Source organism: Megascapheus bottae, chromosome 2 (assembly GCF_031878675.1).
Source record: "Megascapheus bottae isolate mThoBot1 chromosome 2, mThoBot2.hap1, whole genome shotgun sequence".
Lineage (NCBI taxonomy): Eukaryota > Metazoa > Chordata > Mammalia > Rodentia > Geomyidae > Megascapheus > Megascapheus bottae.
In genome coordinates, this window is record NC_143510.1 from 77,939,323 (window position 1) to 77,952,376 (window position 13,054).

The 13,054-nt window shown below is 37.8% G+C and overlaps 1 protein-coding gene across 1 annotated transcript in view; it reads right to left on the minus strand.

The window, feature by feature from the left end:
* The window catches only part of LOC150067364 (uncharacterized protein C3orf20-like), an 85,171-nt gene that overhangs the window by 22,632 nt on the left and 49,485 nt on the right, over window positions 1-13,054 (minus strand). Inside the window, exons 9-11 of the mRNA XM_090328418.1 lie at window positions 11,884-12,043; window positions 8,235-8,463; window positions 1,901-2,195 (exon numbers count right to left, since the gene is read on the minus strand). Coding sequence (XP_090184544.1) covers window positions 1,901-2,195; window positions 8,235-8,463; window positions 11,884-12,043 — 684 coding nt within the window. The remainder of the gene's footprint in view (window positions 1-1,900; window positions 2,196-8,234; window positions 8,464-11,883; window positions 12,044-13,054) is intronic.

Here is a 13,054-nt window from a genome sequence, read left to right on the forward strand (position 1 = left end):
CATGAAGAGAATGTGGAAGGGGCCAAATGCAAAAAATGACCTCAACCTTAAAACAATCCATTTTCAAAGGACTAATCTAATCAAACAGTACATAATACATTCCCCTGTGATAGTCATTAATTTCTGCTTGTGGTAGCATCCTTGTGATCTAATCCAACAAATTCTTACTTTTAAAGTTTTTACCACCTCAATACCATTACATTGAGGATCAATTTTCTAACACATGAACCTTTGGGAATTAAGTCATAGCAATGCCATTAAGATTTATTACCTTTTTGGGGCCGGGAGTTTGGCCTAGTGGTTAAAGTGCTTGCCTAGCATGCACAAAGACCCGGGTTCGATTCCTCGGTACCACATACATAGAAAAAAGCTAGAAGTGGTGCTGTGGCTCAAGTGGTAGAGCTCTAACTTTGAAAAGCCCAAGGACAGTGCTCAGGCCCTGAGCTCAAGCCCAGGACTGGCAAAAAAAAAAAAAACACACAAGATTTATTACCTTTTTGTATGGTTTTAATACCTTAAATTTGAAAAGTAGAATATGATCAGTGAGATACAGTGACTCATGTTTGTAATCTTTGTTACTTAGGAGGTAGAGCTAGGAGGATCATAGAAGCCATCCCTAGGTTAAAAAAAAGTGAGCAAGAGGGCCAGGAATGCAGCTTAGTGGTAGAGTGCTCACCTCACATGTATAAACCCCTGAGTTCAATGCCTCGGTACCACAGAAAAAGCTGGAAATGGTGCTATGGCTCAAGGGACAGAGCACTAGCCTTGAGCAAAAAGCATCCAAAGACAGTGCGCAGGCCCTGAGTTCAAGCCCAACTGGCAGAAAGAAAAAAGTTAACAAGACTTTATCTTTTTTCGTGTGTGTGTGTGTGTGTGTGTGTGTGTGTGTGTGTGTGTGTGTACGTGGTGTTCTTAGGTTTCAACTCAAGGCCTGGGCACTATCCTGAGCTTTTTTGCTCAAGGCTGGTGCTCTATCACATAAGCCACAGCTCCACAGCTCCACTTTGGGGATTTGGGGTAATTAATTGAAGATAAGAGGCTCTTGGGACTTCCCTACCTTCAAACCAGGATTCTCAGAGCTCAACCTCCTGAGTAGCTAGAATTATAACTATAGGTACAGCTACCAGTATTGGCTGAAAGATCTTATCTTAAAGAATAACACATGTGGGGCCGGGAGTTTGGCCTAGTGGTAGAGTGCTTGCCTAGCATGCACGAAGACCCGGGTTCGATTCCTTGGTACCCCACATACATAGCAAAAAGCTGGAAGTGGTGCTGAGGCTCAAGTGGTAGAGTGCTAGCCTTGAGAAAGTCCAAGGACAGTGCTCAAACCCTGAGCTCAAGCCCAGGACTGGCAAAAAAAAAAGAAGTTAAAAAAAAAAAAAGAATAACACATGTGTTGGCATGCATATGTAATCAAAGCTAGGTTAGGCAAAAGATTGGAGATTCGTAGTCTAAGACTGGACCCAGACAAGAGTATAAATCTATCTGAAAAAGGACCGGGAGTTTGGCCTAGTGGTAGAGTGCTTGCCTAACATGCACGAAGACCCGAGTTCGATTCTTCGGTACCACATGCATAGAAAAATGCTGGAAGTGGTGCTGAGGCTCAAGTGGTAGAGCTCTAGCCTTGAGAAAGTCCAAGGACAGTGCTCAATCCCTGAGCTTAAGCCCAGGACTGGCAAAACAATAATAATAAAAAATTTTTAAAGTCTATCTGAAAAATAGCCAAAGCAAAGAAGGCTAGTGTTCTGACTCAAGTGATTGAACTCTTGCTTGAGAAGTATGAGGATTTGACTCTGTTCCATTCTCAAAAAATGTGAGGCATTCATAATATTTCATGTTGCTGAGAAAATGTATTAAGATGAAGCATACAACTAAACATTTTCCTACATGTTGTCCTTACCTGAACACAAGGCATAGTTCTGGACCTATTTAGTTCTCTGTATATTTTAGTCACTTCTTCTATATGCTTGTCATTTTTCTTAGCTGAGAATACATATACTATTATGATCTGATCTGTAGAGGCTAGCTGGTTGTTTATGAGATTATCATACTCCAGGTCTGTCACTTCAGGAATGCTGTAAGGGTTACATCGGCATATATCCTCTTCCTTTCCACACAGTATTTGCCTCAGGACTACAGGGCAAATCAGCAGGGAACCAAACCATGTATCCTTACTTTCATTGGGAAGAGAAAACCTAGAAATGTAACGATGATTAATCAGATTAACAAATTGTAAGGATCAAAAGAAAATCCCTGAATTACGGGTGGTTGCTTTGGTATAACATTGAAACTTAATTCTAAATAATATTTCATTTGCCAACATGCTACCATACTTACCAGTACATTAACATTACATGAATCTCTTCAGGTAAAAGATTGTAAATAGTTGGCTAGTAAGAATGAAACTAGAATATAACCTGGAATCTAACACAGTAAGGCTGATCTGTAAGGTATTTCCTTTTATTCTCTAATAATTGGAACAACTGAAACCAAACCCTTAGGGATGGAAAAATAGAGGCTCAAAAATGAAGTACAGTCATTTGGCCCAAAACACAAAAATAGTAAAAAGAATAAAGTAAGACAAAGCAGGACCTGAGTGAACATTTTTTTATCATAATTCTTCCACTAGATGCTGCTGAAGATGAAATACCTATAACATACCTCTGAATTTTTTGCCAGTGTCAGGGCTTGAACTCAGGGCCTGAGCACTGTCCTTGGGCTTTCTCAAGGCTACAGCTCTACCACTTGAGCCACAGTACCACTTCTGGCTATTTCTATGTGGTACTGAGGAATTGAACCTGGGTCTTCATGCATGCTAGTCAAGCACTCTACCACTAGGCCAAACACCAATTCAGCCCCATGAATTGGTTTTTTAAGTGTATTAATAGACCAAATAAGCTATGGTTAGAGAACAGAAAGCTAAATTCTGGTTTGCCACCTGACACTCTCAATGTGATAGTAAATCCTCTGACTTCTTTGTGCCTCCGCATTAACATCTGTTATTTAGAGGAAGTCCATGTTTCTACTAGACTTCTACAAACTGCTCAGCCATAATATTCTGTACAAAATATTGTACGATATCACCAAGATACTGTTTTGTTTTGATTCATATTTTCATCAATGGAATTGGGGCTTTTATATTTTTCTACTTATTGTCTTTCTTTTCTTCTTTCTTTCTCTCTTTCTTTCTTCCTTTCTTTCTTTTTTTTTGTCAGTTGTGGTGCTTGAACTCACTGTCCCTGAGCTCTTCAGCTCAAGGCTAGCACTCTACCACTTGAGCCACAGTGCCATTTCCAGTTTTCTGGTGGTTAATTGGAAATAAAAGTATCACAGATTTTAGTGCCTGGACTGGCTTTGAACCACAATCCTGAGCTCTCAGCCTCCTGAGTAGCTATAATTACAGGTGTTAGCCACTAGCACCTGACTTTTCTACTTATTCTTTAAAGCAAGTTGTATACTGTCCTGGTAAGAAATGAGAGTATATTTAAATCTGCTATGATAGTTTAATACCATAAATGGTGACTTAATTTTACAGAGTTTAAAAATTTGCTTCAGCCAGGAGCATAGTGGATAGAGTGCTTGCTTAGCACACACAAAGCCCTGGATTCAATTCCTTTATACACACAAAAAAGCCAGTGATAGAATACTAGCCTTGAGAAAGCCCAAGGACAGTGCACAGGCCCTGAGTTCAAGCCTCAGGACTGGCAAAAATAAAAATAAAACTAGCTTGGCATGTTCATTGCTGCACTATTCACAATAGTCAAGCCATGAAAACAACCCAGATGCCCCACTACAAATGAATGGATACAAAAAATGTGGTACATATATACAATGGAATTCTACATAGCCACTAGACAAGATAAAATAATGGCATTCACTGTGAAATGGATGAAACTAGAGCAAATTGTGTTGAGATAAGCCAAGACCAAAGGAACAAAAGGCACATAGTCTCCTTGATATGTGGATATTAGATCCAAACAATACAAGAGCGATGACTCAACACTTAGTTACTCAAGGTCATTGACATGAACTTGGAGATATAAATATAACTACATAGACATATGGCCTGATTTATGATCAATTGGATAAAATCAGATCTAGAATTGCTAGGTCATAGGGAAGCTTTATATTTACTTTTAAGGAACATCCATAGTGTTTTCCAGAGTGATTCAACAAGTTTACATTCCTACCAACAGTGTAGTAGCATTCATTTTTGGCCACATCCCCAACAGCACCTGTTACAGTTAGTTTTCTTGATATTGGCCATTCAAACTGGGTGAGGTGGGGAACCTCTGTTTTGATTTGCATTTCTTTTGGCTGGAGATGTTGAGCATTTTTGCATGTGTCTATTAGCATTCTACTTTGTCTTCTGAGAAGTCTCTCTTTAAGTCTTTAGCCCATTTACTAATTGGGTTGCTATTTCTTAGAGGATTTGTTTTGGGAGTGGTTAATTTTTTGAGATCTGAGTATAGTTTAGATATAAGGCCTTTGTCTGATGCATAGCTAGTAAAGACCTTCACTCATTCTGTGGGCTTTCTATTTATCTTTCTAGCTATGTATTTTGCTATGCAAAAACTCTTCAGTTTGATGCAATCCCACTTATCCAGCCTTTCTTTGATTTGGTATGTTTCTGGATCTTTACTTAGAAAGTTTTGATCCATGCCAAGGAGCCAAAATGTTTCCCTTATTCCTACCTATAAAATTTTCAAGTAGATGATTTTCAAATCAAAATGGGTATATATTTTGTCTGCTTCCTGCATTTCTCAGCATTATTTAAAAATGTATATTTTGTGGGCTGAATCACTAATTTCATTACAAATGTGCATCAGGTAGAAGGTACTGACTTTATTAGAAGGAGATGAAAAAACAAGGTTACTGAGGAGGAGCCATGGGCCATGTGCTTAAAAGAAATTAGCCCCCCTCCCTTTAAGAACTGAGAAAGACAAGTTCAAATAGAAATTTTTTTCTTTTGCTGGGTACTAATGACTCATGCCTGTAATCTTATCTACTCAATAGACTGAGATATGAGGATCACAGTTCAAAGCCAGCACAGATATGAAAGTCCTGAAAGTCTATGAGACTCTTATTTCCAATTAACCACCAAAAAACTGGAAGTGGAACTATGGCTTGAAGTAATAGAGCACTAGCCTTCAGTGAAAAAGCTCAGAAGCTCAGGAACAATGCCCATGCCCTAAGTTCAAGCCCCCACAACTGACAAAAACAAACCAACAAAAAAACCACTAAAGGCTAGAAAATGGAAAGACATCCCATGCTCATGGGTAGGGAGAACCAATGTAGTAAAAATGGCCATACGGCCAAAATTGATATACAAATCCAATGCAATCCCCATCAAAATTCCAAAGACATTCTTTACTGAAATAGAAGATACAATCCAAAGGTTCATATGGAACAAGAAAAGACCTAGAATAGCCAAAACAATTCTAGGCAAAAAGAGCAATGCAGGTGGTATTACAATACCAGACTTCAAATTCTACTATAAAGCCATAATAACAAAAACAGCATGTTATTGGCACAAAAATAGACCAGAAGATCAATGGAACAAAATAGAAGATCTAGAAATACAACCACATACCTATAGTCAACTTATATTTGACAAAGGAGCCAAAGATATACAGTGGAACAAACACAGCCTATTCAATAATTGGTGCTGGCAAAATGGGGCAGCCACATGCAGAAAACTAAAAATTGACCCTAGCCTTTTGCCATGCACAAGCATTAACTCAAAATGGATCAAAGACCTGAATGTCAGACTGGAAACCTTGAAACTGCTACACGATAGAGTTGGAGAGACACTGGAACTCATAGGCACAGGCAAAAAATTTCTGAACAGAATCCCAGGGTCACAACAAATTGGAGAGAGACTCGATAAATGGGACTACCTAAAAATTAAAAGTTTCTCCACAGTTAAAAGCATAGCCAATAAAGTAGAAAGACAGCCAACCAACTGGGAAAAGATATCCAGTATCTACAGGGAACTCAAGAAACTAATCCCCCCCCCAAAAAAAACCTAACAAACCAATCACTAAATGGGCAAAGGAACTAAAGAGAGACTTATCAAAAGAAGAGGTTAAAATGGCAGAAAAACGTATGAAAAAATGCTTATCATCCATAGTCATAAGGGAAATGCAAATAAAAACAACCCTAAGATACCACCTTACCCCAACAAGAATGGCCAAGATTTTGAACTCAGACAATAACAGATGCTGGCAGGGTTGTAGAGAAAAAGGAACCCTTCTGCACTGCTGGTGGGATTGTAAACTAGTTCAGCCACTCTGGCAAACAGTGTGGAGGTTTCTTAAAGAACTGAAAATTGACCTTCCCTACAATCCCGCCATACCACTCCTGGGCATCTATCCTGAACATCATAACCCAGGATATGATAAGAACACCTGCTTAGCTATGTTCATCTCTGCACTATTCACAATAGCCAGGTGATGGAAACAATCCAGATGCCCTACTACAGATGAATGGATACAGAAAATGTGGTATATATATATACAATGGAATTCTACATAGCCAACAGACAAGATAAAATAATGGCATTTGCAGGGAAGTGGATGAATCTAGAGTGAATCATGTTGAGTGAGACAAGTCAAAACCAAAGGAACAAAAAGGCACATGGTATCCTTAATATGTGGCTATTAGATCCAAACAGTACAAGAGCGAGTACAGCAGCTCTTGGAATCGGTGAAGCAGGAAGCAGCCCAGAAAAGCACAAGGAGAAGACAAAAATATCCTGAGTCTTCAGAACTTTTGAATGGAATAAAGAGCTTCCCAAACAAATATGACTATATGGAATTCCCAAATTCATTTTGTGAGCCCTATCAAAATTTTGCCAGCCAAGGTACAATGAAGAACTCAAGATTTCCACATTGTTATCCATATACTTCCACAATTGGTATGGCAGTCACAGATTTAGAAAGTTCTAAAGGACTCTGGACTACAGTTTTCCCATTTACTCTGAGCGAAGAGACAAAGGAAGATGTAGGTTATTATGGCCTCACCATACTTATGCTTTTGATATTGGTATGCCTTGCTTTATATGTTCTCTGAAGATATCAAATAAAACATCTTTGACAACTTTAAAAAAAATCAACAAGGTCCATCCATTTGTAGTCTTCAAGAAACACATCTCATTGCCAAGGAAGAACACAAATTCTGAGTGAAGGGATGGAAAAAGATCTTCCAAGCAACTGTACCCTGCAGGAAGGAAAAAGTAGCCATACTGATGTCTGATAAAATGGGCTTCATGTTAAAATTAATAAGGGGAAATAAAGAAGATCACTACATATTAAGAAAAGGAATGATCCATGAAGAAGAAATTATATTTGTCAATATATGCACCAAATAGCGGAGCTCCCAATTACATTAAACAAACACTAGTAGACTAACAAACACTGACAAACCCCCAACACAAACATAGTGGGAGATGTTAATACCCCATTTTCACCAAAGGATAGTTCAACCAAACAAAAGAATCCTCTGAATTAAGTGACACCATAACTCAAATGGACTTAATAGATATCTACAGAGTATTTCACTCAGCAACCATACAAGACATTCTTCTAAGCAGCTCATTGAACTTTCTTCAAAATAGATCATATCCTATATACAACAATCCTGAGCAAATATTAAAAACTGATATAACTGCCTATATTCTACCTGATCACAATGGAATTAAACTAGAACTCAATAGCAGAAGATATTACACATGGAGAATGAACAACATACTGGTAAATAGTAACCCAAAGAAAATGAAAGTATGTCATACCAGAATCTCTGGGATACAGCAAAAGCAGTGTTGAAAATTCTAGGAAGCCCAGGTTTTTGCCTTGGTGCTTGTGCTACCCACCTTTTAGTATGTTAGTATATAAACTCCTTCCTTCTCCTGCAGGTGTGGGAGGTTTGTTTGACTGTTACCTGAGACACTTCTGTCCTTAAGTCCCTAAATGGCACTCTATGCCATCCTGCATTTGTGTGCTTCCTCTATCCATCTCTGAGCATATTCTACTATGGCAGCTGGTTATTGGATATTGGGTCTGCACAAAACACCTCCTGAGTAGCTGGGATTACAGATGTGAGTCATCAGCACCTGGACTTAATGAATATTTGTAGGGACTGAATAAAATGTCTAATTCTTGGTCTCACAAACATAAGATGAACTATGGATTATTAAGACAAATAAAGGGGAGAGTCAAAAAGAGTCTGGTTACCTGGAGGTCTGATTAATAGCTAAGGTCCTCTGAATGCGACAAGGAGGTGAATGTTTAAAGACATTCTTCAGTGGTTGGAAGGTGTATTGACAATGAAGGTACTCCATATGCTCAGAACTTTCCTTTATATTTTGTTTCACAGGAAATGTTGTTGTGAAAGAGGCATTTTGTTTGATGGTCACATTTTGTGGCAACTCAGGTGTTTGGCAAATATTTATTTTTTCCAGTCCTGAAATAAAAAAGCACAAAATAATGTGTTCTTCTAAACATCCTTAGTAGATCAAGACATCAATAAGCTGAGCTGTGTGGATAAAGTTGCCTGCAGTAGATGGGTGCTCCTTTACCATTGCCAGATGTTCATTTCTGATGGCACTTTTATTTCACAGGTACCTCTTGGTTTGCTTAGAGAATGAAAGGCATCTATGCAATAAATGCAGAAAATTTCCTATCCATAAAACTAATTCATGGGCACTTGACTGGGCTTACTTATGCTAGGTAATGAATGAGTCAAGTACTTTAGGTACATGATCATATTGAATAACTACCACCGTGATGTGAGTACCATTAGCCCTCTGTATCTAAGGGTTCTACACTGAAGGTGTTATGGTTTGGATAAAGGCTATATTAAAGGATTGATCCCAATTGTCCAGAGATAGGGATTTGGGAAAGTAGTTGGGTCATGGTAGCCTGACCTAACTGATAGAATAACCTATTAATTTGGTAGTTATTGGAAAGTAGGAAAGTATGGGCCGGGAGTTTGGCCTAGTGGTTAAAGTGCTTGCCTAGCATGCATGAAGACCCGGGTTCAATTCCTCGGTACCACATACATAGAAAAAAAAAAGCCGGAAGTGGTGCTGAGGCTCAAGTGGTAGAGCTCTAGCCTTGAGAAAGTCCAAGGACAGTGCTCAGGCCCTGAGCTCAAGCCCAGGACTGGCAAAAAAAAAAAAAAAAAAAAAAAAAAAAGGAAAGTAGGAAAGTAAAGACTAATTGGAGGAAGTAGATCTCTCAGGGTCTATTAAAATATTTAACATATTAAAATTTTTCTTTTCTATTTTTTCTATTTCTTTGTTGTGATAAAGGAACCAGCTTTCCTCTGCCTATACCCTGTCACCTTAATGTTCTACCTCAATACTTTGACACAATGGAGACAACTGACCATAAGACCATACACTGAAACCTCCTAAATTTTCTGCTCATTTAAATCTTTTGTCTTGGGAGGAGGGAAATTGGGGGAGGAAAAATGGGAGAGGTAACAATATTTGACAAAAAATATACTCATTACCTTATGTATGCAACTGTAACTTCTCCATACATCAGTTTGACAAAATTAAATTAAAAAAATATTTTGTCTTTTAAGTTGCTTTTCTCAGATATTTGCCATGCCAATAAAAAGCTAACTAGTTAGGATCTGAGGGCTTATTCCTATTAACCCTAGCTACTCAGAAAGCTAAGATCTGAGGATCAGAGTTCAAAGCTAGCCTTGGAAGGAAATCTGCAGGACTTTAATTAACTACCACCAGTAAAAAAAAAAAAAAAAAAAGCCAGAAGTGGAGCTGTGGCTCAAATGGTAGAATGCTAGTATCAAGAAAACTAAGGGACCATTCTAGCTCCTGATTCAAGCCTCAGGACAAGCACAAAATAGGAAAACAAATAAAAAGCAAATGAAACACAAAAGACAAAACTAACTACAGATTCAACCAGTGTAAAACATCTGTGTATTTCCTTCTGGAAATTTTGTTATGTACCACAGTTTGTACTAAACCAATTCCTCAAATGAAGAAAGTACCTTTGGAAATAGTATATAATCAACATTATTCCACTTTTTTTGAATTTGCCTACTCATTAAAGTTTTTTTGTAAGCCCCCCTCCAGTCAATATTCATATTACTTTGGTAACTATTCAGAGGTATAGAGAGGTGAACATTTCTAGTTAGTTTTTTTCATATATTTTTTATTGTAATTAATAGAAGGGTTACATGATATTTGCCAGATAGAGGATGCATTAATTCCCATACATTGATACCCTTTCACATGTCTTGGTCCCCATTTCCCTACCCCCCACCCCTACCACTCATCTTGTTTTCCCCTGTTCCCTATCCAATTTCAAATAACCAAATACAAATATATCCGATATATCAGGTATCAAAGTGAGATACTGTAACAATATGAGATAACCAAGGGACAGCAAAAGAGATGAGAGATAACATAGTACCTTAAGAACAACAATCATTCATTATATGGCTTATGTTTCTATATCCTAGAGATCCTTTCATTCAGTGTCCTACTATATTTCCAGCTTAAGTCAGAGGAAGGTTCACTTTGTTTTGTTTCAGCTTTTCTACTGTTAAAAAAAAAAAACAACAAACCTGTTCTTTTCATCATTTATATATTATTATGTTTGGGGCATTTTTGTGCTTTTTGTAGATTTTGCAGTTTAAAATGGCCTGAAAGTATAATACTAAAGTGCTATGTAGTGTTACTATACTCAAGAAGGCTGTGGTATATCTTAAGAAGAAAATACATGTTTTAGATAGGCTTTGTTTAGACATGTCATTAACCACAAATCCATTGTTAAGTTATTAACAAATATAAAATAAATAAGTTATCTTTAGACAGAAACACATGTACAATAAAGCTTATAGATGAACTGGCAAAAAAGCTTAATCTATGAGCAACCCTAGAAGCAGTGTTTCAGGATTCAGTAATTCAGTGGAGACTTTATATAACCTTTTTTCTCATTCTTATTTCTTCATATAACATGAATAAACTATACCACATTAATAGTCGAGGACTGAATCTATGGCAGACTCTAATCAACTGTTAAGTACAAATTGATGCTACAGTAACATTCTAATGTGATGATTTCATAGCCAGTGAGCAAAACACATGTGCAAGCACTTTTTCCCTTGTACTAAAAAAGAAGTGGGGGGGCTGGGCGAGGTGGCTCACACCTGTAATCCTAGCTACTAAGGAGGCTGAGATCTGAGGATCTGAGTTCAAAGCCAGCCTAGGCACTAAAGTACATGAGACTCTAATCTCCAATTAACTACCAGAAAACCACATGTGGCACTGGTAGGGCTGTAGCCTTGAGCTACATCCTGGCCCAGAATTCAAGTTCCATGACTGACAGGAAAAAAAAAAAAGGAAGAAGTGGTTTTTCTCTTGTTTTCCCCTTATGGTTTATCTCATGCTGTTACTGTATCTAACTTTGGTACCTGATATATTGCGCATATATATATATACATATATATATATTTGAAATAGGGAAGGGAAGGAGAAAAACCTGATGATTGGGAGGGGGAGCAGGAAGAAAAGCAGGGGGGACATGGGAAGGGGTATCAGTGTTCAAAAAGTAATGTACCTACTACCTATAGGTACTGTAATCCCTTTATATGTCACCCCAACAATAAAATAAACAAAAAAGTGGTCAAATAGATTCTCTTCTCCATCAAGAAAAAGGAAATACCATCAAACACATCTTTTTAATTTTCCTGTTATCTAATCACTTAAGTCCATGAGAATAGTTTTACATTTTATGAACTTGCTACTTGACAAACCTTTAAGGGGATAGGCATTGAATATTGGTTCTCTAAAGGGCTTAACAATGGGAACTGGTCATGTGGAACAACATAATAGACTCCAGAACTGACCCAGTGAAAATCTGTAGTGATTCAGCCAGTGAGAGAAGATCTGCTTGGCTTTTCTTTGTAGCCTTCTAAGTTTGACAGATGTCATAAAGTCATGCAGGGGGCTTATATCCATTGATGAATCAATAGTGCTTGTGATCAATTGGTCTGCTGAACTAGTAGGCTTTAAAGTAGGAAGACACAGAAAAATATATGCTTATGAGATATAGACATAAATATAGATGTACATATTAAGTGAAGTAAGCCAGATCTACAGGAACATAGACTCAATAGTTTTCCCTCATTTATAATAATTAGTACACACCTAGGACTCTCCTAGCAGTGGGTTACAATATCACAAAACCTAGACACATAAGGTAATATAGGATGAGGCTAAATGAAAGGATCTCCAGGATATGGAAACAATAGCTTTATCTTGTGTGATTGTTGTTCTTAATGAACTATGGTATTTCTCTTCTCTTTTTTTGCCTCTTGGTTAAGCTCATATTGTTACTGTATCTGATTTTGTTACCTGTTATATTGTAATACATTTATTTATTTGAAATAGGAAAGGGAAGGGAGGAAAACAAGATGATTGGGAGGGGGTGGGGGTAGGGAAATGGGGACAAAAGCATGAGAAGGGGTATAAGTGTGTGAGAAGTAATACACCTATTATCTGGCGAATATAACTGTAACCCCTCTATACATTACAATAAAAAATCTTCATGGGAAAAATAAATAAATAAATATAGATGTAGATACAATCTACATTCACAGCAGACTTACAAACATAGGGACAGGAAAGAGTCATTACTTAACACAATATCAGTCAACATTAATTTTTGTTGTTGTTGTTGGTCATGGGGCTTAAACTCTGGACCTGAGCACTGTCTCTGAGCTCTTTATATCAAGGCTACCACCGTACCTCTTGAGCCACAGTGCCACTTTCAGTTTTCTGGTGATTGATTGGAGATAAGAATCTCACAAACTTTCATGCCCAGGTTGGCTTTGAACTGTGATCCTCAGATCTCAGCCTCCTAAGTAGTTAGGATTACAGACGAGCCATTGTACCCAGAAACATTAATTTTTTTTTTTTTTTGCCAGTCCTGGGCTTGAGCTCAGGGCCTGAGCACTGTCCTCTACCACTTGAGCCTCAGCACTACTTCTGGCTTTTTCTATGTATGTGTACTGAGGA